This window comes from Rhododendron vialii, chromosome 9a (genome assembly GCF_030253575.1).
Source record: "Rhododendron vialii isolate Sample 1 chromosome 9a, ASM3025357v1".
In the NCBI taxonomy this organism is placed as follows: domain Eukaryota; kingdom Viridiplantae; phylum Streptophyta; class Magnoliopsida; order Ericales; family Ericaceae; genus Rhododendron; species Rhododendron vialii.
In genome coordinates, this window is record NC_080565.1 from 167,138 (window position 1) to 193,879 (window position 26,742).

The 26,742-nt window shown below is 39.2% G+C and overlaps 1 protein-coding gene and 1 long non-coding RNA gene across 8 annotated transcripts in view; one reads left to right on the forward strand and one right to left on the reverse strand.

Annotated features, from left to right (window-relative positions):
* The window catches only part of LOC131301778 (nuclear-pore anchor), a 67,507-nt gene extending 44,374 nt beyond the window's left edge, over positions 1-23,133 (forward strand). For 5 of the 7 annotated variants that reach the window (XM_058328201.1, XM_058328207.1, XM_058328204.1 and 2 more), the window contains 15 exons: positions 258-350; positions 3,139-3,303; positions 3,393-3,446; positions 5,077-5,190; positions 13,215-13,292; positions 13,379-13,528; positions 13,604-13,681; positions 18,086-18,274; positions 18,354-18,407; positions 18,525-18,612; positions 18,693-18,772; positions 18,864-18,971; positions 20,555-20,659; positions 21,176-21,344; positions 21,435-23,133. In XM_058328201.1, the coding sequence (XP_058184184.1) occupies positions 258-350; positions 3,139-3,303; positions 3,393-3,446; positions 5,077-5,190; positions 13,215-13,292; positions 13,379-13,528; positions 13,604-13,681; positions 18,086-18,274; positions 18,354-18,407; positions 18,525-18,612; positions 18,693-18,772; positions 18,864-18,971; positions 20,555-20,659; positions 21,176-21,344; positions 21,435-22,789 (2,880 nt within the window). In that variant the 3' untranslated portion in view covers positions 22,790-23,133. The remainder of the gene's footprint in view (positions 1-257; positions 351-3,138; positions 3,304-3,392; positions 3,447-5,076; positions 5,191-13,214; positions 13,293-13,378; positions 13,529-13,603; positions 13,682-18,085; positions 18,275-18,353; positions 18,408-18,524; positions 18,613-18,692; positions 18,773-18,863; positions 18,972-20,554; positions 20,660-21,175; positions 21,345-21,434) is intronic. The other 2 variants (XM_058328205.1, XM_058328206.1) reach the window with 1 other exon arrangement.
* An 872-nt stretch (positions 23,134-24,005) lies between these two features.
* LOC131301780 (uncharacterized) lies at positions 24,006-24,663 on the reverse strand. The gene is made up of 2 exons (XR_009191427.1): positions 24,183-24,663; positions 24,006-24,108 (listed from the first exon to the last, which is right to left on the reverse strand). It is a non-coding gene; the product is annotated as an uncharacterized LOC131301780 (long non-coding RNA).
* Positions 24,664-26,742: the final 2,079 nt, after the last annotated feature.

Sequence of the window (26,742 nt, forward strand, 5' to 3'; positions counted from 1 at the left end):
TTGCATTAGTTTTTATCGCATGTTGTGTTGTTTTCATTCGTGCTGTTGGTGTAGTTTTTTTACTTCTTTGTTCTTTGTGGGTCCAAATCATATACTTATAAAAGTTATATTTTCTTTCAATGGTTCTCAAAATGCTAACTGTGAATGTATGTTCCCTATTCCCTAAAAAAGAATGCTGTTAATTTCATGAGATGACCAATTTTTAAAATCTCATGGCCTTTATGTTCTGATTTAATAGTTTCACCAAATTTTCACAGAACGAAATAAAGAGCAGGTGGGAGGAACAGAAGTCAATGCTAGAAGAATCAAAGAATGAAGCTGAGAAGAAATACATTGAGATTAATGAACAGGTCATTGATTCGTAATTTTAATGAATATATGCTGAAGGTTGTCGATAGATCACATTTTATGCACATTGGAGTATTCATGATATATGTGTATACCAGTGCAGGCGTAAATAGTAAGTAGGACCCTTAAATCACGCAAATGAGCATGAAAATAACATCAATTACCATATTTCTAGTGCTGGAAGTTGTACGAGAGCAATACGTTTGTAAATCAAATAAATTAGGCAGTGGGTGGCTCAGAGACGGAGGGCATGATAATCCCACGTTTTTTTGTTTTGTGGCATGACAACTACTTCTTGTTTGTTTTGTCCTTAGTTGCACGAAGTGAGAGCGGGTATGGGAGCGGATACGGGAGCGGGTATGGGAGCGGGTGCGGGAGCGGTCGAATAGAGAAGCTCCCAAGGTTGGGGGCATGAAAGGAACATGTACATACAATTTTAAATTTATGTAGCTTAGAATATACACTTAAAAGTGCAATCATTTTAGGGAGTAAAAACATGGGATATTGTTACAATATGTGCTTTTCTTTTCAAGATATCATGATTATATGAGTTAAATCGAAGACTAATTTATAAAGCCAAGTGATAAATCCCTCCTTTTTTTACATAAAGATCATACGAAAGCTCCCATCTTCATAAGAAACGTGCACCATCTCAATGGGAGGGGGCTCCTATCAAGCTCCTTAGTCGGGAGCGCATGAGCGCTCTCCGAAGGTGGGAGCAACACCACTTTAGGAGCTCTCTGTTAAGTTACCAGTAGTCCCAAAAGCTTAAGCTGTTAGAAAATGGGCCCAACAATGTATATCAAGCTATCTAACAGTCCCTGCTGCTAAGGTTTTGTCCCTTGCAAGTTGCATCACCCAAAGTTCATTCCTGTCCTTTAAATTGGGTCCATGTTAGACAACCTTTTCCTCAATAATTTTGGTGGTATCTTTCTACCACTATCTTTAATTTTTGTGTGTATTGCACTGATCTAAGATTTGTTGATGTCATGCTACATATTATGAAATGTGTAACTTTGTTAAAAAAGTCTTACTTAAAACCCGGTGCCCATGCTTTTTATGATTTTTTGTCCTTAAGCTAACTGGCTTAAAGGTGGCGACCTGGAATGTCAATAAGCTCTACCAAAGAGTCAATCTTCACTTTTTTAAAATTAATTATTATAAAGAGAGCATTCATTTTGAAGTTGGTACAGACTTGCCCTTATTTGACTTAGAATGAGTCTTCTAGACCCCGAGACATTGGCTTCCGCCAACAGTGAACTTGTCTCTTGACCAAAAAAAACATGCAAACGATCCTTTCAAGCTATTATTGGAATTTCAATCCCTTCAAAAGATCTTCCATTCCCCTAGAATTGAGATGTCCAAAGTTATAATGTTGCTAGCCTCGAAGACCTAGTCAGGCAACAATGAATCAAGCAGTTAAAGATTTCAATGTCTCACTTAAGCGTGACCTACTCCACCCCAAAAACGAAACATAAAGCCTTTGTTAGGTTGTCAGTTTTGAAATAAGTTTTTGAGATAAAAATGCTTTATAGGTTTGCAAATTTTTCCGTCTGTAGTCAATTTCCTTGACATTTTAACAAATTTTTGAATAAAGGTATGTTATATACATCTAAAACATTAAAAAAAAAAATTGATAAAAATGTCGCTAAAGACAAAAAAAAACGAATGACGATGCAATCTTTTGGAGATAAGATTTTTTTAGGGGAGAAAAGAACAAAGTGAATGTTTCATGGTTAAATAGCCACCGAGCAGTGAAGGGGTAGGTGGTTTACAAATTCCTAAGAACCATGGACATGGACAGAGATACAGATTCGGATACGAGACACGGCAGTTCTAAACGAACGGGGATATGAACACAGTTGGGGACACGGTAAAAATGAAATATAAAGGCAATGTACAATATATCAGTGTGTGCGTATCACTTGTTGCGATGTATACATAGAACTCAAAACCTTTGAACATTGGGGAGGGCGGTATTAGTTTGTACCCCTCTCCGGATTATCCCACCCTTACCAAACACTATAACTTATCCCAAGATTCATACAATTGCATCCATGATCCCGTAGAACCCATCTGTATCCCCGTCCTTAATCCCATCTTTTCCAATCCTCCCTAAAAATAAGCCGACAACGTAACATGCCTATTGGGTGCTTGGGGGGATGGGTGGTTGCACGCTCCAGGTGTTGTCATGAGAATGCCGCATGGGGGATGGTGCAAAGGGAAGTCCCTCAATGCCTAGGTACTAATCCCTGTTGGTTTTGCAGCGATGCAACTTTGAACTGGCGTGCGGGGTTGGCAAGAGCTAAAAATGAGTGGAAAGACAAGGAGGTTTTGTTGTAGGGTGATTAGGGCTGGCACGTGTGGTTGGTGCGGTGATAGGGGTGATAAAAGGGCAGAGGGAGCAGGTGATGATGGGGTTGGGAGGTGGTGACGGGAGGTATCGGGGTAGTAGGTGGCATTGGCGTGCTCTTGGTTTTCATGGTGCTTGAGAGAGAGAGAGAGAGAGAGAGAGAGAGATTCATGGTGCTTGGAGAGTCATTCATTCATATTTCCTGTGATGAATATAAAGCAAGTTTTTTTGTTTATGCTACTTACTTTCCTCGATTTGAATAGGTTGTCATGTAAAGCTTTCTTACATACCAAAATTCTGCTGTTGAGCTTGTTACATTCTTTTCTTTGTTGGCATGGACCAGTCTGTGCCTTGGTGCTCTTTGCGTACTACATTAATAATGCTTCTTTGTTGTTACTTATTATTGCCTTTTTCTCTTCTCCCTAAACAACCCTCAGAACAAGATACTCCACAGTAGAGTTGAGGCTTTGCACATTAAATTAGCTGAGAAGGACTGTCATTCTGCTGGGATATCCTCTGGAAGCACCAGTCTAGATCCATTACATGATGCTGGTGCAGGGTTACAAAATGTGGTAAATTATTTGCGGCGGTCAAAGGAAATTGTATGTGTTTCTCACCTTCAAGGTTTTTCTTTCTTTATCTATTCAGTTTTGACTTGTGTAACGTTCTAATTTAACTGCAACTTTTGCAGGCAGAAACAGAGATTTCTTTGTTAAAACAAGAAAAGCTTCGCTTGCAGTCACAGGTAGTTAAACTTGACAAAAGTCTCGAGTAAATTGTTTTGTATAACTTCTTTCTCTCATGATTTTCCTGCTGTGGTGAGGTATTATTTGGCAGATAGTTTAACTTCTTGTAACAGTTAAAGTTTGTCTTTGAATACTAACTTTCTAGTACGGTTAAGATGTATATGCTGCAATTTTTGTGGTGTGGCTGTTTTGATGAAATTTAGAGTACATACTAGCTGATTCCTTCATCTTCACAATTTCAAAATATAATGTTGTTGATTTACCTTTTATATTTTTTCTTTTATATCGTTATTTTTTTAAAAGAAATTCTTTAAACTTTATGCAAGTGGTTTGGGTACCGTAATTATTATCACTCATTATTTAGTGTCGCATAATTCCATTTCCCTAAAGATGCTAATTTGTCTATCACTGTTTTCTGCATTGGCAGACATTTCTCTACATGCGATTCATAATGCTAATTGATTTGTATTATCTATTGGGGGCTTTGCGGCTTGTTCTGCTTGGAACCTTCTCATTAGAATGCCACTTCACAGACTTGACATTGTATTGATCTTCCACGTGGTTGGTCATTTGGTAGGTAATTTTAGCTTTCTTGGTAGGCCATTCAGTTGACACACTCCTTTTATACTAAAGGATATGTGTGTGGGTGTATCTCATAGTTGGGGATAGTTGGTAGTAATTTGGGGAAGCCCAAGAAAGAATTAGTGGCGTCCTATAATACAACAACCTCTTGTTCTAAAAACTTCTGTTCAGGGGTTCTGTGTGATGCATGTGGGTCATGAGAAGTTTTTCATATTTAGTTTCAGTATATCTATGCAATATCTATTAATTTTTATTGCTTTTGGACTTCTGCCAAATTGCAAGTTCCAGACCAGGCCTGATCTTTGTAGTTAGCATCTTCTCTCTCTCTCTCTCTCTCTCTCTCTCTCTCTCTCTCTCTCTCCACACACAAGCATGTTGCCAAGTGGGAATCTCGCATATAACTGGGGATCTTGTGCATGACAGTATTGTCTTCACTATGGATGGTGGTAGAACTCCATGTACTAGTCATCGGATCATTGGGGACTTAACATAGATGCTTTAGTGGGATTGTAAGGTTCATTTCCTGCAACTCTTGTGGTGGAAGTGGCAGGGGTGCATTTGTAGGAATTTGACTTTTCACTTTTGTCAAATGCACATTTGAAATGTTTCCTATTTTGCTTTGAGCTAATTATATGCATTCTTTCCCTCGCTCTACCACTTAGACCAAGTTATTTCTGGGTTATGTTCACTAGCAATTGCTGACCATCCCATTGGTGCTAGCAATTGGGACTTCATGTGTTTGTTTTTAAATTTTCCACTTTATTCCCTCTTGACCTTAGTTCAGAACCAAAGAAATACGGAATGTGGCCAATATGCTTACTGGCTACAGGTATATTACAATGCTCTTTGTTCATGAGGCAACTGATTTTATATTTGCATGTTAAAGCTTGCTATTTGTGTCTCTGTCTTTGTGTATGATACTTGTTAGTAGCAGTTGATATGCTCTGTTCTCTGGCATTTGGACGTGGTTGAGCTATCAGGGGTTGTTTCAAACCTGCTTTTTCGGATTGGATTCTTAGTTATTCAATGTTTTTGTTTTCTTTTTAGCTTGAGAGTTCTTTGAAGGCAGCAGAGGCTGCACAAGCATCACTTCATGCTGAGCGAGTGAATCCAAGAGCAAGGTTATTCACAGAAGAAGAGTTTAAATCTCTGCAACTACAGGTTAATTTTCCTTCTATCAAAAGTTACAGAGAACATCTTTTTTGTGTGCTTTTGGTCCTAGCACAATCTTATAAATGGGTTAACCTCTGCATGTTCTAAACCTCCCAAAGCCCCTAGGCTATAAGGTATGAAAGAGCAAATTGTCTTGGGTGCACAAAGTGGTATATGCCACTTTCCCCATCTATCAAGCGTGTCTCTATTCTATGAGCTTTGTAATGGATTAAGGTGATGGTGAGACAAAAATAATGTGGATAAAGGAGCGCAAAATAAAGCTACCTTTATGTTTAATTCCAGTTAATTATGCAGGAAGCTGTGTTCGAAACTTGATTGCAAATTAACGTGAACAATTGGCGCAAGTAATCAAATAGGACACCAAATATAACCAAACCAATCTTAACCTCAAGTCCTGATGAATTATAGTTGGCTACATGAATCTGTTTGCTCTATCGAGCTCTGTCGAGGGCATCATGTTCCGTAATAGCCAAGAAACCTCGATTTTATGGACTTTCACCTCTAATGGCAATTTTGGTCTCCCCCTTCCCATAATGCTTCTATCTATAGCAACCTTATCACTCCTAAATTCTTCATCTACCGATCTATGAGAGACGTGTCCAAATCACCTTAATCTATTCTCTCTCATCTGATCTTCTATCGATGCTTCCCCTACCAACCTGCGAAGGTTTGTTAATCTAATTCTATTGCACAAAGTCTAACCACGCATCCATCTCAACATTCTTACTTTAGCTACACTCATCTTACTCGCATGTTGTTTCTTAGTAGCCAATACTCCGTGCCATATAACATGGTTGGTCTTATAGATGTATTGTGAAGTTGTAAAGGAAGAGAGAAATGTTGAATTGGAACCCAAGAATTTTTATTTTCTCATTAACGTGAGATGTATACAACACAATAAACTAATTGCACTATGGTTCTAGAAAATGAAACTAGTTACACAATAGAACAAATAATACACTAATTACAAATACACCCGTAATCTAACACTCCCCCTCAAGTTGGTGCGAAGATATCTATTAAGTCCAACTTGAACACAATAGGGTGAAAACTCTTGCTACCAAGCCCTTTTGTAAATATGTCAGGTAACTGATCTTCAGACCTCACAAACAGCATACATATCGAACTCTCGTTCAGCTTCTCCTTGATGAAGTGTCTGTCAATCTCTATATGCATTGTTCTGTCATGTTGAATAGGATTATGAGCAATGTTAATGGCAGCTTTATTATCATAGTAGAGTTTCATAGGACCATTATCAGAAATTCCCAAATCACGTAATAAGGTTTGGAGCCATGAGAGCTCACAAACACCATGTGCCATAGCTCTATATTCAGCTTCTGCACTAGACCTGACGACCACAGATTGCTTCTTACTTTGCCAAGTAACCAAATTGCCCCCAAGGAAAGTACAGTAGTCGGAAGTAGAACGTCTATCATCCACAGAACCAGCTCAGTTGGCATCTGTAAATGCCTCTAACGTAGGTGACCATGATTGGAGGACAGAATTCCTTTCCCTGGAGCTGATTTGAGATACCTCGAGATACGATAAACTGCATCCAGATGTGAAGTACGAGGGTCATGCATAAACTGACTAACAACACCCACTGCATGAGTAACATCCGGTCGGGTGTGAGCTAAGTATATCAGTCGACCTACAAGTTGTTGATACCTCTCCTTATCAGTGCGCTCCGTCGCATCTCCACTAAGATGATGATTCGCCTCAATAGGAGAAATTGCAGGTCTACAACCCAACATACCTGTTTCTTCTAAAAGATCAAGTATATACTTCCGTTGGGAGATAAAAATACATCTATCAGACCTTGCCACTTCCATTCCAAGAAAGCATCTCAGTGGTCCCAAATCCTTAATCTCAAATTCTTGAACCAGACTAAACTTAAGATTGAGAATCTCAGTCACATCATTGCCTGTCATTATTAAATCATCAACATAAACAATAAGGACAGCAATCTTACCAGCACCTCCCTTGATGAACATAGTATGATCTGCATGGCTCTGTTTGTAACCAAACCTCAACATAGCCTTCGAAAATCTGCCAAACCAAGCTCTAGGTGATTGCTTCAACCCTTAAAGAGCCTTCTTCAATCTGCACACCTTTCCCTCAGTCTCAGAGGAAGAAAAAACCGGTGGTACATCCATATATGCCTCCTCCTCTAACTCCCCATGAAGCATATCAAACTGGTGAAGAGGCCAATTCAAATTGGCAGCACAAGAAAGTAGAGTTCGCACACTGTTCATCTTTGCTACTGGAGCAAATGTCTCCTGGTAGTCAATACCATAGGTTTGAGTAAAACCCCTGGCAACAAGTCTTGCTTTGTATCTCTCAACTGTACCATCGCCATTTTGCTTGATAGTGAAAACCCACTTGCATCCCACTGTTTTCTTTTCCCCTAGGAGTGACATCAGCTCCCAAGTGCCATTCTTTTTCAAAGCCGTCATCTCCTCTACCATAGCTCCTTTCCACTCAGATATCATGAATGCATTTTGCCAATTCTTTGGGATAGATATAGAAGAATGAGACGAAACAAAGGCATGGTATGAAGGAGATAAACGATCATAAGAGACATACTGGGAAATGGGATGTTGAGTGCATGACCTAACACCTTTCCAAAGAGCAACATGAAGATTATCAGAATCAATAATAGGAGGTTCAATGGGAGAAGATTCATTACCAGATGGGTTAGTTGAGGAGTCCGGAACTGAAGTAGGGGATGGTGATTGGCAAGGTGGCAGTACACATGAAGATTTGCCTTTGCCTTTTTTTTTGATATGTTGCCAAGGTAGCAGGCCATTCACTAGGTCTATGCCTGTTTCCATCCACTCGACCACCAATGTCCTGTTTTGCACTACCAACAGACACTGGTTCCACTCCAGACTTATCCTTCTCCCCCTCACTACGAAAAAGAAGGGATAAAGACCATGACCCTTGATTCTGAAACATCTCTTCCTGACTAACATGTTGCTCCTCCTGAATAGATGGAGTGGAGGTTGAGTAAAAGGACGTGGTCTCCCAAAAAGTGACATCCATAGAGACAAAATACTTCCTAGAGTGGGGATCATAACATTTATAGCCCTTCCGGGTAGGAGAATACCCAACAAACACACATTTATGAGCTTTAGGACCTAACTTGCCACCCGAAGGGTGAGGAGCATGAACAAAACACATAGCCAAAGACTCTAGGAGGAAAAGTCAGGACACAAGAACTGTTAGGGAGACACTCAATAGGAGTTTTAAAGTGGAGAACACTAGATGGCATATGGTTGATAAGATAAGTTGCAGTCAAAATCGCTTCTCCCCATAAATATTTGGGAACATTCATGGTGAACAAAAGAGAGCGAGCAACTTCAGCAAGATGACGATTTTTGCGTTCAGCAACTCCATTTTGTTGTGGAGTGTCAACACAAGTTGTTTGAAAAAGAATACCATTTTCATCTAGAAAAGCCCTAAAATTCCTATCGATATACTCAGTGCCATTGTCACTCCGGAGAATTTTGATACTCGTGTCAAATTGAGTACGCACCATTGCATGAAAAGATTTAAAACAAGATAACACTTCACTTTTTGACTTAAGTAAATACATCCAAGTAACACGAGAATAACAGTCAATAAAGGTGACAAACCGCCGAAAACCTTTAAGAGAGGTAACAAGGGAAGGACCCCAAACATCAGAATGAATAACCATAAAAGGAGAGGCACTCCGTTTATTAATAGGTGCATAAAATGAATGTTTATATTTTCCAAGCTCACAAACTTCACAAAAAAATTGACTCCTAGAACAATGCTTAATTAAAGTAGGGAAAAGTTTCTCTAAAATCCCAAAAGAGGGATGACCTAATCTACGGTGCCACTGATGTAACATAGAAAGAGCTGAATTCATATCTGCGCTTGCAGAGCATGACTACATAACATAGGTGAACGAGGTGCAGACTCCAAAAAATAGAGGCCATCCTGTGCTTTACCACTGCCAATCACTCTGCCTGTGTCCAGTTCCTGAAAAACACAATGAGTAGGAAAAAGGGTCACTGAACAATTTGCAGAACGAGTAAGACTACTAATGGACAGAAGGTTAGTGGCAAAGTTTGAAATATGTAGAACTGAAGAGAGGGAAATGAAGAGAGAATAGTGAACAAAACCTTTCCCTGAAATAGCAGAGAATGATCCATTTGCTATTCTGACCTTACCCTTACCAGAACAAGTAGAGTAAGAATCAAATACAGAGGAACATCCTGTCATATGATTTGAAGCACCGGAATCTATAATCCAAGGAATAGTAGAAGGGGCAGTAAATGCACCAGCCGGAATATATGTGTGAGCAAAATAGGATGAAGTGGGACCTGCTGTAGAAGTAGGAGTTATAGTAGATGGAGAATCAGCCCGAGCCATTAGGCACCTGAGATCTTACATCTCCCCCTGAGAAAAGTCACTAACATGATCAGAAGACGCCTGAACCCCAGTACTGAACCCAGAATCAGGCAAGCTAGCAACCCATGTAGACTCTGAAACATGGGCCTAGGCCTGAGATCGCATGGGACCACGACCGCGTCCACCCCCTTGCCCACGAGAGGGACGACCATGTAACTTCCAACAAAAATCTCTGGTATGGCCGGTGTTGTGGCAATGATCACACCGGAGTGACTCTTGATCAATAGGCCCACTGCTAGCACCAGACTGTGATTTACCACTCTGTGGAACAAGTTCACCCTGGGGAATGGCAACCAAGGTAGAACGATCAGAAGTAGGAGTATGCACCATAGCACCCCTCCTACTCTTCTCCTGCTGAACAATGGCATAGGCCTCTCCCGAAGACGAAACGGAACATGACCCAACACATGCGCTCTAATCGGATCATATTCCTCTTCAGCCAATTTGCTGCATCAACGGCACAAACATCCTGAAACTCCCGATAATAATCAAATTTCTGCCATGCTCCACTTAAGTCAACAAAGTACACAGCGACGGATCGATGATTTTGTTCCAATGTATGAAGTCTCTTCCTCAACTCAAAACACTGTGCATCATTTACTTGCTGATGTGGAGCATCAAGGAGTAGGAAGGTATGAGAATATTAGCTCTCATAGAGTTGAACAACCAGGTCATGACTAACGATTTCTGAGATTTGAACTTCTTGAATTCAACTGCCTCAACAGGTGGAGAAACAAGACCCTCAATGAACTCTGACATCCCTTTGGCCTCAATATCTAAAGTAAAAGTGCGAGACCAAACTAGGTAGTTGGTACCATCCAACTTAATGTGCCAAATATCCAGAGAATAGTTATCCATAGTCCCTACACGACTCAACTTATCCTTTCCACTAGCGGAAGCCTGTTTTTTTTCCTCCGACATTTCAACACAAAACAAGCGGACTGAAAAAAAAAAAACTAACAAGGGGCTAAAAAATACTAAACAATACCTCGCAGCTCTCCACTGATCGAGCCCAGTTAACTTTGTGCTCACCCAAGTGGATTTCAGAAGTAACAAGTGATGTCCCAGTCGATTTCAAAGACAGCCAAGAGTACCCAGACCCTAAAGTGATCCCAAAGCGAGCCTAGGCGATCTGAAGCAGCACGAAACCCTAAAAAACGCACCTGTACGTGACCAACCAGGAGTCGTACGGCGTTAGGCAGCAGCATACGTGAACGTACAGCGTAGAAAAGGGTTGTACAGCGTCGGAAAAGCGTCTAGCAGCGTTAGAAGTACGGCGTACATGGTCGTATGTCGTCGGAACTCAACAACGATGATCAACAAGGCCGATGAGATGCTGGGTAGTGGCAGATCGATGAAAACAAGGATCAGAAAAAAACCCTAGGTATATTGTATTGCTCTGAGACCTTGTGAAGTTGTAAAGGAAGAGAGATGTGGAATTGGAACCCAAGAATTTTTGTTATTTTCTCATTAACGTGAGATATGTATACAACACAATAAACTAATTGCACTATGGTCCTAGAGAATGAAACTAGTTACACAATAGAACAAATAATACACTAATTACAAATACACCCGTAATCTAACATGTATGCTAAATTTTTCCCTTTCAGCATTGTGGTTATCCTCCGGTCACACAACACTCACAAAGCCTCCGCCACTTTACCCAGCCCACTTGTACCCTATATGTCACGTCCTCGATAATCTCTCCATCCTTGCTAACAATTGAGCTAAATTACTTAAAACGCTCACTTCTTGGCAACTCCTAGTTTTAGAGGGTCACTTTGTTAAAATTAACGCTTTGACTACCAGTAATCTTTCATTCCATGCACTCTGTATAACTCCACTATCCTAAATTGTTTTGTCTCCAAACTTCTCATTTAACATTAATATCTCTAGCAGTTACATCTACCAAGACAATATCATTCTGAAAAGGAATACACCATAGGATAACATCCTGAATGTCTTGTCAATTTATCCACAACTAAGCAAAGAGGCAAGCACTCAAAGCGGAGTCTTGGTGTAATCCTACTGTGATTGGGAATTTGCTTATTTTGTTTACTTAAGATCTAATGGTAGCGTCATCATCTTCATACATATTTTTAGAATCCTAACCACATCACTATACCTTTTTTGTCACACCTTTACTCTCCAGACCCACCATATAACGTCTCTATGCAAAGTCTATGAAAAAGATATGAAGGTTATTGTTTTTATCTCTTTACTTTTTGACTAATTTCCTTAACAAGTAGATTGCTTACATAATCGGATCTACGTGGCATAAACCCGAAATGATTCTTTGCTTCGGTTGTCATCATTCTTAGGCAATGCTCAACAACTCTTTCCAGTTTCATTGTATGACTTGTCTGTTTATAACTCTATAAATATTGCAACATAGAACGCCAAATATGCAGAAAGAAAAGCTAGTATTTAGTGATAAACCCACTGCCCAATTTTTTGAAAGATCCAAAGAAGCGAGCTGGCTAATGGCTTACATCATTAGCTTCCTCCTCGTGCGTCTGTGTTTCACATTAGTTTAGTTTTTATTGATGGGCCCGTTCTATGAAACCTCGAATGGTTCTACCTATTCAACTAATAACTGTTTGTTGGACCTCACATCTTCTCAATCTAGTACAACCATCATGGGAAAGTGAAACTCACTCCATAAAGCAAATACTTTATTGGTAGGTGAAACTCACTCTCCACTTGGCAACTAGTTGTGCATTTAACAAATGCTCTCCACTTTCACTTATTTTACTAGAATGCCATTCAATGTAGATTGTTAGATTGAGAAAAAAAACTGACCATTAGATTTGAATTTTTGCCAACTCATTTTGATTATGGGCAAAAAATAAACAATGTGGGACTTGATATTGCTAACTTTAACAACCTCTAAGTGGATAATCAAAATCTGATGTGACAAGCTTTGATTATTGATTTTTGATTATTACATTGAGGATGCTCTAAAACAACAATCCAGTCAATGGGCATTGGTAAAAGCATGACCCAAGGGTAATCTAACCTAGAGCCCGACAGCTTTGGCTATTTATAGTTTGGTCACCAAATAAGTTACCCAGCCTGATAACTTAAACAAAGATGTCTTGTGGATGCTTTTTTTTAACTCTTTTGGAATGGAATTGGCAACCTATGATAAAATCCAGAATGACAGCTCAAGTTGCTGAAGGAGGGAGTCCTAAAGATTTTCTTCTCACATATGGTACTTGCAAGATACCCAGCCCACTTGTAGTGGTTGGACTTCGATCCAAAATGCTTTTATGTGGTTATTAGAAAAGCAATTTTTCTTGTCAAAAGTTGTTAGATAAAGATTTCTGCACATAGGCTTATCGATGAAACCTGCTGGAAGTTCAAAAATTGTAAAATCGTAAATTTTGACTATTGACCTTTGAAAATTGACAACTATTTCAGACATCCTAAAAAGGAATGACAGACAAATAATATGGGATTCATAGAGTAGTTTTTGCAATTTTCTGGTTTGTATAGGTAATACTATTCGTCATCCCAAAATATGTATGCATTCATACTCTTAATATTTCGGTTGTTGTCCTTTGCAGGTTAGAGAAGTAAATTTGCTTCGTGAAAGTAATATACAGCTAAGGGAGGAAAACAAGCACAATTTTGAGGAATGCCAGGTTTGTTGGTTGCATAATGCATTGTTTTCATCTGCTATGAGAAATTGTACCAGTTACTAACTAGAAAATTTTGGAATTTCTCGTAGAAATTGCGTGAAGTTGCCCAAAGAGAGAGGATGGAAGTCGAGCAGCTGGAAACTTTGCTGAGAGAGAGAGAAACTGAGGTGGAAGCTTGTCGGAAAGAAATCGAAAAGCAAAAAATGGAGAAAGAACACTTGGAAAAGAGGGTTTATGAGGTGTTGCATGTTTAACCTTCTTTCTGGATATTTTCCCCTCTTTTTATCATTCTGACATCTATTTACTGTTTGAAGTTGCTTGAGAGGTGCAAGAATATTGATGTGAAAGATAAAGATTATGTTCGCACTAGAGAGGATGCTAAACAGATGCAGGTGATATATGTTTTCATGTTTGTGAATTTTGTTTGAAAATGGTTTTTTCACCTATAGGTTTATTGCTTGTATCTAGCATGTTTTTGGCTTGTATCTTTCGATGCTTTCCTTGCTAACTCAAAGAAAATCATTTGGGTGTCAAGACTCAAGCTTATTATTGTTTGCGCTTTAGGCCCTTAGAATTTTTTTTTTTTTTTTGCCAACATTCTATACACCATTAAGGAGTTGGGAGTTAGTATTAGAGGAAGGGGGGGGGGGGGGGGGGGGGGGGGGGGGGGTGTGGCGGCGTGGCAAGGAGCCTGTGCCAACTGTGATGCACGGGATTGAAATAAGGCTAAGTATAATCAAACACGAGATGGGGCTGTTTATGGTGCTGTGAACAATAGACGTGAATAGTAAGTTGTATGAAGAAGGAGATGAAGGGTTAGAGACGGATAGGTCTAGGCATCACACCTAGAAAACCCAAGGCATCACACCTAGGGGCTCTTTAGCATCACGCCAAATAAATGATTGCATCACACAATCAAAGAGCTTGAAAGCTACTCAAATTTTATTCTCACTCATCATGATTTGCCAAAAGACTTACAACCTTATTTATACCACTTTCAACTTGACTCTAGAACTCCCCAAAATAAATAACCTTTAACCAACTTTAGACTCCCAAAATACACATTGAACATAGACTCTTTGACTGCATTAATGACATGGAAAAACTTAATGACTCTTTTGATCAACTAATTGACTCTTCGACTACAACCACATGACTCTTTGATCAACTAATTGACCGTAAAGACTTTGATTAGAATTTAAAGAGACATTTTGACTTGACTGGAACCAAACGACACTTCTAAGAATCCAACCCCCATGTCTGGCCAATATCCCAAGTTGGCCCTATTCAACCCACATGTACCAAATTAAGGCTTGGGCCTTAGAGCCATCCAGTCCGTAAGGCCATAACTTCCAACCATGTAAAATTACCAAATTTCCGTGACCTCTTTGTATGGACCGTATCAAACGGCACTGGCACCCCACTTGCAGGCCCTTTAGAATTAGGAGACACAAGATTATCGCGACTGCCACTTATATCTGATGTTTAGTGTTAGACGGTTTAAAATGAAGACCTGACTGCCATTAACATCTATTCTTAGTGTTGATGGAATGCCAATGATATGCGAGATTTTAGGTTTTAGCCATAGTTGTCAAATCCAGATCGAGTTACCTTATTTTGAATCATCAGTCCAATCAGTCATGAACTGTAGGATTTGCCCACAATTGTTTTGCAAAAAGCATAAAAACATATCTAACCTATATGAGATTGAAGATATATTATCATAGGATGATTTTATTTGATGCAAAGACCAATGGGATAATGTTTTGAAACATGAGGACATGGCGTCTCCGCATGATCTCTAACCTATATCCTATCCAGGATTATGCTATGATTTATGACAATGGGAAGCGAACCCACATTGCATGGGTACCAAAGTATTATGAAGTATATGAATGTAAGGGCAACCTCACTTCAACAGCTAGCTTTTGGGATTGAGTTCTGCCCAAGACTGTGTAACATGGTATCAAAGCTAGGTACCAGAGATGAGAAGGGTGTACGTCTTTGGCCTGCATATGGCAAGTGCTACCGAGTGAGCACCCTGCGTGTGAGGGACGGTGTGAAGTGAAGTCCCGCATTGCCTTGGTACCAAAGTAATAGGAAGGCATGAAGGCAATCTCACTTCAACAACTAGCTTTGGGAGTTGCGTTCTACCCCAAGACCGTGTAACATAAAAGACAAACCTATATGGATTTATTAGGAATTCAAAGAGGCAAAATACAAGATCCGTTGTACAAGATGTTACAAAGTACAGAATTTACATCGCCAAAGTTATTTACATTTAGACAAATTTGAATCCATTACTTGGTGTATTGAATGGAATCGCTTGACACGTTGTGAATTGGGATAGCAGTGGTACATTTTGTTGATAAGTGCAGGGTTTTATTAAGAACTCAGAAATATCAGCAACGAGTATATCTAAAGATTGAATAAACGTACATTCTTAGCCAAATGGTATGCTGCCACAATTGATTGTTCATCTACAGAGCTAAACTCAGTCCTTCTGGGGAAAAAAATGATGCCTTTCTAATGTACTCCAAAAGCACCTGAATAAGGGCCAGCAAGAGGCCCAGAATAACTCATGCCTTTGATGTCTTTAGTGAAGTCTCTATCAAACACTACTAGAAAACACTGCAGTTTACGTTGCAATGTAGATAGCTTCTTTAGGGCCTCTTTTTGTAAATGACGTATGACGTATCCCTATTGGCTGAAAGTTATTGGTGCATCTCAATTTACCTTAAGCTTCCCAGCCATGCGGGGCATGCACTTTTTTCAACTAGCCCCACCAACCGTATATGATTGCTCCACTGCATTTGCTTGCCTGAAGGAGGCCAGAATCTCCTCGGCGCTACTCACAACCTTCTTTTCTTTTTAAGGGGGGTGTGTTGCTTGTTAAGTTACAAGTAGTCTCAAAAGCTTCAATTTAGGAAATGGACCCAACAATTTATATCAAGCTATTCTACATCCCGTCTTACGTGTGGAGGTGCAAATTTCCGTAGGTATAGCGAAACGGAAAACGATGAGGAGAAGCAGAATCCAAACGAGGAACAAATGCAAACAGAGAGTTTAACCCAAGACCTCTCTCAACCTGAGCTTTGATTCCATGTTAAGTTACCAATTTTCCCAAAAGCTTATGCTGTTAGGAAATGGGCCCAATGCTGAATATCAAGCTATTCAACATTGCCATGTTTTGTTGTGCCATGCGGCCACGCCTCATTCCCATGACTCTGTTAGTGCCAAAGAATCATGAATGTTGCAGCTAACTCATCATACAAATGGGAATATGTATTGGAGCCATTTCAACACATTACCCTTGGCCCTTGAGAATTATTCCACATAAATTTTTCCTTGGCAAACCCGCAATCTCTTGAATAATAAGAAGAGCAGTTTCTGACCTTTGCTTTGCAAACACAACACTTATCTTCAAGAGTCTTTCTAGCCCATTGGCATTTGTAGGCAAGGCATTACACATGCTATCCATGGAAGACAAAATCTTTCCCAGGATGTGATGTCCTCACAAAAATTCCCACTTCAAGGGTCAATTACGTGAAGATGCCACACTATTTTCTCACCCCCAAATTGAGCAGCCCATATTCTAGAATTAATTGAAAAGAACTATGAATGGTATAGTCACCATGTCTAGTAAAGTGCCATATAAGTTTGTCCTCTGTTGTCCTAAGGGATACTAAGGATTTTCTCAGCATATAATGCGAAGGTAACCTTACTCATCTTCGAAACTTTCTAGCCCTGGGGTCTCAGAACAGAAGTCCTTGGCCTTTGCCTCAATACTAGATGGTTTGCTTGGAGTAACAGGCCTAAATGAGAAGAGTGTTAAGATAATCTTGTGAGCAGGAACCTTCTGCACAGGGAATATTGGATGTCTAGAAAACTCATCAAGATATGGTGTTTAGTTACATCTTGTAATTCAAATGCAGATTATAATTCTAGGGACAGAAATATTTACCATTGACGTGATATTCAACGTGGTTTGCAATCCATTTAAATAACGTGGATTAACTATGTCGTAGGTTCATCCCGTTAGAGATGGCATTATTCATTGCGTGGCCCACACTTCGATGGTAATGGATTGTGCATCTTATTTTAGGGTGTATTTCGGATCCCTATGTGATAATCGCCCATGAATACCTCAATTTTTGCCCAATTTTGCTTTTAAACCGTGTTCAACCTCTGTCTGCTGAATTTGAAATACTGCTTTGGCACTAAAACTGCTAAGTGGTATTTATAGAGTGTATTAATTTTGGGCCTCTTATCGAGGGAGATAGTTTCACTACCTCTACAGGAGTATATTTTGTCCCTGACACTGTTCTCTCATTCCAGGAATGCCAACTATTTCCTGTGGCATTCCCACCTGTGTTGCATATCTTCTTCTCTTGTGAATTTTCAACATGAAGATTATATCTCAAGTTAAGAGAAAAGTATTGTTTGAAGTTTTCTTGCGAGATTTACATCGGAAAAATGTAGTGGGCTATTGTATTCAGTATGAGAAGTATCTTGTGCCAGTTTAATACTTCTTCCTTCTCTGCAAAGTACCTTCCTGGCTGTAATTCCTTGCGGCTATTAGTACTATTTCATGCTAAATCAAGCACTAGAAAAGTGTCATTTTTCTTGCATTGCTATCATTTTCACTCTAATCAAACACCCTTGGTGTTAGTACAGAGTTCATCTAGTATGCTTTTATATGACAATGAGTATTTTCTCAGCTTCTTCAAATTAATTTTCTATTCCTGGATTTAATCCTTGACTTCACTTTTGTGTCCTGTTATTGGTTTATCCAGACAAAAATACTTGAGAAGGATGCGCAGTTAGAGGAACTCAATAAGCTTCTTTCCGATAGACAGCTTGTAATATCAGAATTGGAGCGGGACCTTGTGAAGAGCAAAATGGAACTAAATGAGAAGGAGGGCAGGGTAAATGAAAGTTTCCAAGTTGAGGTACTCTTGCCCAGTTGTTTCTGCAGTAGACAAGTTATTGCCGCTTCCACATTTTGATAATTATTGCCGACCGTGAAATTCAAATGGCTCATCATTGTGGTCGTTTTTCCAGGTTTCTTTGAAATCTGATGTTGAGAAGCAAAAGAAGTTGGTAGCTCAATTGAAGGTTGTTCAGATACTTGAATTGTTTTCCAGTAAAATTAGTTTTTAATACTATGGAATACTCTGGTTCTCCTAAATCCTCATTTCTTGTGCTCATTGGGAAATTGCCTTCTTTATGCAGAAGAAGCTTGAAAACTTGTCAAAGGAAAAGGAGGAACTAAGTAAGGAAAATCAAGCTCTTTCCAAACAGTTGGAGGACTATCGACAAGGTACTCATTTCTTTTCATCTATAAATGAATGGCAAGCCTTGCATTCAAAATATCGGTTTCATTTGTAAGAAACAATGTAGGAGCATGGAGAGGTGTTGGGGATGCTGCGGGTGAACATGCGCTGAAGGAAAAAGAAAAGGAGAAAGATACGAGGATACAGGTTTGTGTGACGCTAATCTACTATTTGATGATTGTTTCCCGAATTTTTTTTCAAATTCTGCTCACCTCTTGCTTATCTCATGTATACAAAGATTCTAGAGAAAACTGTGGAGAGGCAGAGAGAAGAGTTGAAGACAGAGCGAGCGAAACGTCTGAAGACTGAGAAGGCAATATATGATACTGGCAAGTCTGTCAGTCAGGTGTTTGTCCTTGTCCTTGATTGAGTTCCTATTTCGTTTTACTAGAGCTACTGATTTGACGATGACAAGAATGTATTTGTTGCCCTTGTCTGTTGTTTTTATGCTTGTATTCTGCTATGAAGCGTGGAACTTCTAAAACCAACCCCCATACCTTTACATAGCATGAAAATAGAGTATGCATACCACGTATGATAGACAGAGAGGCATAATGTGACATTTTTTTCTTCCATTTTTTGTTGTACCGAAGGGGTACCCAATATATTTTCAAGATGTACCCCAGCCAGAAATAGTCTTTGCATACTTTATTAAAATTGAGCTTTTATTTATCGGTATTTAATGTAAGGAAATCTATTGTTACTTACTTTTAGGGTCGGCGTTGATTAGCCTTTTTGCACATTAGTCTTGAGCTATGCAAGGATTTGTTGGATACGGCGGGTATCTTTTGTAGTTGTAGAAGTTTTAGGGTTATGTGTAATGTTTAAAAATACAAGGGGGTTAAGTGTTGTTTTGAGGAAAACATAATTTATAATGTACCTATATACGTAATTAGTTTGCCTCTCGAGTTTACATATTGAACGATTCAACCCTAGTCCCTAAACCTGTAAACTCTCTGTGTGTAAACTCTCTCTCTCTCTCTCTCTCTCTCTCACACACACACACACACACACACACACACACACACTTTGATATACTTAGATTTATTTTGTTTTGAATTGTGAACATTGAACTTTGCATTTGACTAATTTTTTTTGTTACAAGTTACTACTAACTTTTAGTTGTTACTTTAGTCTTAATGCTTTTCTTCCTAGTCTTATGTTATTTCTTACTTGAACTTTGGGGGAGGTGGAGAGATATTTTTCAAAAAAAATTATGAAAACTGACTTGTCTCTAGGCCCCTAGTCGCCGTCAACTAGTCAGCTTAGGCGCTAGGCGCCTCTCTTCCACCCGACTCTTGCCTAGCGATTTTTAGAACACTGCATTTGTATGTTCGATCCCTAAGAGCTAAGCAATTTAACTAGTTCTTCTGTTTGTATTTAATGAATGCAGTATGTTATTTTATTTTATAGATGTATCTTTGCCTTACCCGTACCAGGACCCTACTTCTAGGTTTTGTCTTATCAAATTCTTATCTCGTACCGGTACCTGTACTTGTACCAATGCACGTGCTTGATCGGTAATTTGTTAAAATCAAGTATCAACTGTACAAACACATGATAAAAGTAAAATTGGGTACTGTAGTACTGTGGTAGTTTGAAGTGATATTTTTTTGGGAGTCGAGTTTCCCAAAAGGCATATCGTTTTCTTTTCCTTCTGGTCTGGTAAAAATTGCACATCAAACTAATGTTGTTCTTTCAATTACATAGAGTAATTTCTATCTGCATTCTCCTAATTTTGGCTTCCACGCCTCAGTAGTTATAGCATACAAAGTCTTCTGTTGAACAGTGGTAATTATGCATTATCACATTCTTTTCTCTTGGTTGACCATTGTGCTTGCTCTTTTCTCCCAGTCCCAATACAACTTTTTGTTAGCATTTAGCTAAATTTACTGCTTGTAGTATCCTTAATTGCTTCTGTTAATGTAGGAGAAGACCAAGCTGGTAGATGAGCTTGAGAAGCATAAACAATCCCTGAGGAGGCTTTCAGATGAAGTTGAGAAGCTTAAGCATGCCAAAAGCAGTCTTCCAGAGGTAATCTATTTTGTTAAACTACACTTCTGTTGGCTGCCTTCCTGCTTTTATTGGAGTACTTTAGATAAATTTTGACTAGTAGAGCATTGTGGGTCTTACACTAATTGCTCTTCGATTTTCCTCTTTCATGGAATCTCTCTCTACCAGCATCTTTGCCTCTGAAGTTTCTGATGCTGCTGGTTTTCTCTGATATTATTTAGTGTGTTTTCCCTTAAACCCCCCAACTGATACCTCTAATCTTGGCCGTTCCTAGTAATGAGATGAAATGAAATGACTTCAAAGGTAGTACATTCCTATTCTATTGTCCCCATAATTCCTGTGATTCTTAAAACAGCAAGTAGGAGGATTTTGCATTCAGTGGTCCTATTTTCCTGTGTTCGTGTATTTGAGGGCAAACCTCTCAAAAAAAACACATCAATGCCTGTACAGCATGAGTACCATCTTGTTACCTTTGCTGTTTGTGAACATTTTTGGTTGTAACTGCATCTTGATCTTCAAACTGTTGATTATATATAGGGTACATCAGCTGTTCAGAGCCTTTCTGGGACCGATGACCTTTCTGCTGCTTATTTTCTGGCTATAGAAAATTTTGAGCATGCTGCCCGTTTAGTTTCCACCGAACTGGGAACTCCTGTGGCAGACATTTCTCCCTTTGTGGAGGCGTCATCATCAGAAGTCACTTCAGGTCAAATACTGACTACTATATCTTTTTTTCCCCTTCCTTTTTTTTTTTTTTTGTGAAATCGTAACATGAGTACCCTTTATTCATATGCAGATCAAGCAGTTCCTTCCCAGGGCCCAAGTATCTTATCTGCAGTGGTCTGCACATCAAGTCTGCCATCAGTTAAACCAACCGAAGATAGAGAGAGGAGATCTACATTACCCAAATTAAATGTTGATAGCCGTAAACTGAGGAGGTTGATCCGGCCTCGTATTGGAAAGCCTGAAGAGCCCCTGGGAGACAGAGAAATGCCAGAAGTTGAGGGGTCAAATAATGATGGGAAGCCTGCATCCTCTCATAATTTAGAAACTCAAGGAAGCCTCATGCTAGTGACAAATGCTACTGTCCGTAAACGCCTTGCTTCTTCCACCTCTTCTGAGTTACAAGGAGAGACACTCGTTCAACACAGCACCACATCTGATGTGGCAGCGCCTGCACTGAAGAAGTCCAAAGCCTCAGATTTTCCACAAGAGGGTGCTGAAGGACAAACTGCTGCTGCTTTTGAAAACGTGGAAACTTGCCCTGTCGTGGAAGAACCTTCAGATGCAATTGGCGATATACCGCAAGGTTCCAATGAAGAGATGATTGATGCTGCTGAGAAGGACAACGTGGAGACGGTTGGGGAGCAGGATGAGGAGCCAAAGATAGGTGGCACAAATCAAATCGAGTTGCAGAATGAGAGCAATGATTTTTTGGAGGATATAGGTTATAGGCAGAATGAATCAGAGGGGATCTTTGATGATGAGACCAAAGAAGTTGCTGCTGAGCAGGACATATCAGGAAGTGAGCGAGAAGAGGGAGAGCTGGTTCCCGACTTCGCAGATGTTGAAAGTGGGGGTAATATGTCTGGCCTAATGGAGAGCCAAGAAATTGGAGAAAACCAGACTGAGCCTACTGTGAGTTCACCTCCTGTGGTTGCTGATGAGGAAGGTCTAGTTTCTGCTACCATGGACTCTGGAGACACTAGTTCTCCCTATGTTCTGGTTGATGAAGCTGATATGATGCCTATCAAAAAAAATGAAGCTGATATGATGGGAGCAAATGCTGAGGAGGGTGCAGCAGACGATTCCAATGAAGGTAACAGCTCGGTTGCAATGGAAGCTGATCAGAACCTTGAAGCTGTAACTCTTCTAGATCCTACTAGTGAGAGAAGATCAACAGGTACTGGTGCAGAAGGTGGTGTCTCGAAACAAAGTAGTCCCCCAAGTGTCACAGCAGAAACTCAAGAAGCTAACCAGTTATCCCCAGTAGGTAAGATCTCAACTACAATTAACTTGCAGGAGAGGGCAAAGCAAAAGTCTGCACTGCGGCAGGCTGGAGTTGTTCCTTCTTCGCTGGTTAGAGGTCGTGGAAGAGCAGCTCGTGGTCGTGGTGGGCGGGGTGGTGGTCGTGGACAGAGCTCTGGTTGACATCGATAACCTTTGGCAACAGACTGGAATTTGAACACTTCATAATGCGTAAATTAGTTTTGAAGTATCAAGAGTTCTTGGAGTAGTATAAAGTAGGGCTGGGAAAAGGATTTTTATAGAAGTTTCCATTACATTTTTGCCTGTTAGATTTACCTGGGAATATCAACAACTGCCTTAAAGTGAACTCATTGAGTCCCAAACGAACTTAGGAAACAAAGTTATGGCGTCTGATATTTGTAGTTTAAACTTACCATGGTTGCATAACTGGATAGAAGATCGTGAATGTGATACGTTGGTGACCCATTGTTTTTGCGTATTGATAGTCATTGTGCAGCACTTTCATATGTGGAACATCGAGTGCTTCTGTGAAATTTTGGTGGTTGGCATCCTTTTTTTGTTTGTGAAACATTGTTTATCAATAGAGAAGTGCCAACCAACCTCCTTAGGAGGTGGATAAGGTGTGAAACATTGTTTATCAATATATACTCAAAATATTTGACAGAAGTTTTTTGTGGGATCCATTTTAGAGTCCCACGCAAATGATCGGAGCCGTTCAATTTGTTTAAAACGTATTTTTAAGGGTTTTTGTAAAAATCAACTCATTTGGATATCGGTAAGTGTTTGATCGGTTCATTCAGCTGGTTTCAGTCAACTTTGACAGCATAAAATTGAATGAGCTAATCAAGCCCTTGTTGATATCCGAATGAGTCAATTTATGGGACCCCTTAAAAATATATTTTAAACAAATTGAACTGCTCCGATTATTTGCTTGGGGCTCCGATTAGTGATGTGTCAAATGTCGTGTCAAATATTTTGTGAATGAAACCGGTCCCTATATATATAACTATTCACTGCCTAGTGGGTGATGGCTGGCAAAATATTTTATTTAAGAAAATATTGTCAAATGTTTGCGAGACAATAGTATTTTTTGAAATTCTCTTTTTGTTGTGATTTGAAGTAAGTTCATCACTATACTGAAAATATCCCCTAACATAGTGTTATGAACTTATTTTCTCAAATAAAATGTCATGCTTCTTTTAATAAGAGATACCATCGCCCTTGGCAAACTATACCCAACGGATGATCCGAAGGGCCTGCTTTTGAACTATTGAGTGACCTGAAAAGTGAGAAGATCTAGTAACAATTTCTCAACCAAAAACTATGTTGTTCGGCAACTATTTCTCATAAGGGATACAAACAAAAGAAAACAATAACAAGAAACTAGTAACATCTGTTTGAGCCGAATACCAATAACTTGGCAGACACTTTTTTGGAGATACATCTGTTTGAGCCAAATACCAATAACTTGACAAACGACACTTTTTTGGAGATACATCTGTTTGAGCCAAATACCAATAACTTTTGAGCCAAATACCAATAACTTGACAAACACCTTTTTTGGCATCAAAGAAGAACATCATCATATATATAAATGAGAAGAAATATTACAAGGGTTTAACAATTATAAAACATAACACAACTATGTTATCGCCTAAGATAGAGGACGCCAACAACATGCGAAGGCATGGAAGCCTAAGGAGTGTCTGCCAAGTTATTGGTATTCGGCAGACACTCTGCATATATCCTTTTTCAGGTACAAATTCGTTCATGATGGACAACATACTTGATCATGCTAATAATTACAGAAAATAAAAAATAAATTATGAAGCAAGGATAATGGATCCCAAAAATATATATCAGGATTTGTATGACTGCACAATTCCCTTGGATGAAGACAATGTTTTTTTCCTGTGTCAATCTAACAATTGAGTTTTCTTGGTCGAACTGTTTTCCTAGCGCCAAAATACTGAAGGCCACCAAACCGGTCATCATAGTGAAAGAAATGTGCACTGCTGTCGTTTCATCTCAATCAACCCAAGCTAAATCTGCCTGCGAAGTGTTCATGACAGTTACATTGAATTCCCAATGCAAAGAACAAGAAGCAACATCCTTGTCTAATCAGTATATTTAAAAGTAGAACCAACAAAGCTTGTGCAAGTTGCAATGTCCAATTATCATAAATCTATGATTCTCTGTTCAAGAGTACCCATTATGCTGCATCAATACAAGCAATGAAGCAAACAAACACGGACGCACGGAAGCATGAAAAGATTTTAAGTTATTAATTTTACCATGCCTACACCTTTTAATTTTATTTTTTTCAGTCATGAAAAATAACGAGAGAAGTGATGGGCAGTAAATAAGTGACTCGGGAAATGGAAGTAGAAGAAGAAAGAATGTGAAATGAGAGAAGTGAAGAGGGCGATGTGGAATTGTGTGAATTTTTTTTATTTTGTAGAAAAAATGGTACGGCCAACACTTCTTTAGTATATATTTTGTATGTGCGCAAAGATTTGTAGTTTTTTATTTTCCTCTTTGAATAAAACCAAACGGCACAATTTATAACTACGATACAAAAACGAGTTAATAAGGTAGGCGACATTTGTTCATCTACATGCACGAGAATAAGAGAGTATCAAACCTTGATGTACGGGCTCAACTGCAGCATTTGGGATAAGAAGCCCAACAATGCGCTGATTTTCAGTTGTAGTCTCTATGCGCACAACTCGAAGTCGTTTATGACTTTGGCGGGCCTGAAAAGGATGTTATATGATAGTTGACCGTTATAGTTAGCTAGGATGAATACAGCTTTTTCCAATGACCTATTAAGCTTATCTTATTAAAGTTCAAGGCGATATCCGAACTAGAATGATATCAACAGAAACAATAGGTGGATAATTTCCGTAGTTTTTATATGTAACGATCACTAACAAGCACCAATGGGGCACCCATGTATAATATACCCAATGTCGTAAAAAGGAGAAATATCAGTATGCATGATTTGATCTACATATTGTAAATAAAATCCAAAAGAGTTTCAACGGAGAGATTTACTACCTGTAGGGGATGGGACTGGACTCACAATCATGTGAGCCCTCAAATATTATGTTCGGAGCAGCAAAATTATGGGGGTTATTGGACTATATTAGTCCCCTAATCACAGATGGCTCAAAAACCCCAAATACAGGGAGATTGTAGATCACAATAAAAACCAGATTGACCTAAAGGACACGAATTCATGGACAATTACTTTGCCAGGTTCTATGAGGCTACTCTTTCTTTTTTCCAATCGAGCAGCACTCCCTCATGAACGACAATTGTTGTAGAGGTTTCCACAGAAAGAGCCCTTGGTTCTGACAAATGGATTCCAATTACAGTTACCTAGGGGCTAGAAGCATATACTGGTTAGGTTCTCCCTCCCTTATTTCCCTCCTCCCAATGTAAAATAACTAACACAATAACAAAATAAAAACTGTACTAGAAGCCTTGTTAACTTTGAGGTAGTTTCGTAAGTAGGAATACATACTGTTTGTTAATAAGATGGTAATCATAAACACAAGGGCTTAAGTTACACTTTAGGGAATATGATAGAGTCAGTATTAGGTTATCTTGGACTAAAGAAGTAAAGAACAATATATATACTGCAGTATGAGCAAAACTAGAAACATGATGACCCGGTAACCCCTCAGGTTGCCCGACGTCATCTTGGCTCAACAATAAATAAGACTGAAGAGGTTATTACAGAAAGACAGATGAGAAGAAAAGTTCTTCAAAATGCTGCAAACGATTGGCGAAATGTTGTGCATGTTGAATGGACAAAGAATAAGCCAAAAAGAAGAAGTACACTTCAAAAAATGTGAAGACAAACTAAGAAATGAAAGTATTCACAAGGCATTAGAAGTGGAACCACGGGACAAGAAATGAGGACAAGTCAATGGAGATGTTTAGACCAAATGAAATCAACTCATACACTAGAAAAAAACGAGTGATCCAATCCAAGTTTAGGGTGCTATAAGAGGTAAGTCAGAAAGGCATGAGTTGAAGCTATGGGATAGAACACGGTTGCCTTGAATATAACTGAGCATATAGAAGTTGATAGTAGAAAATACTAG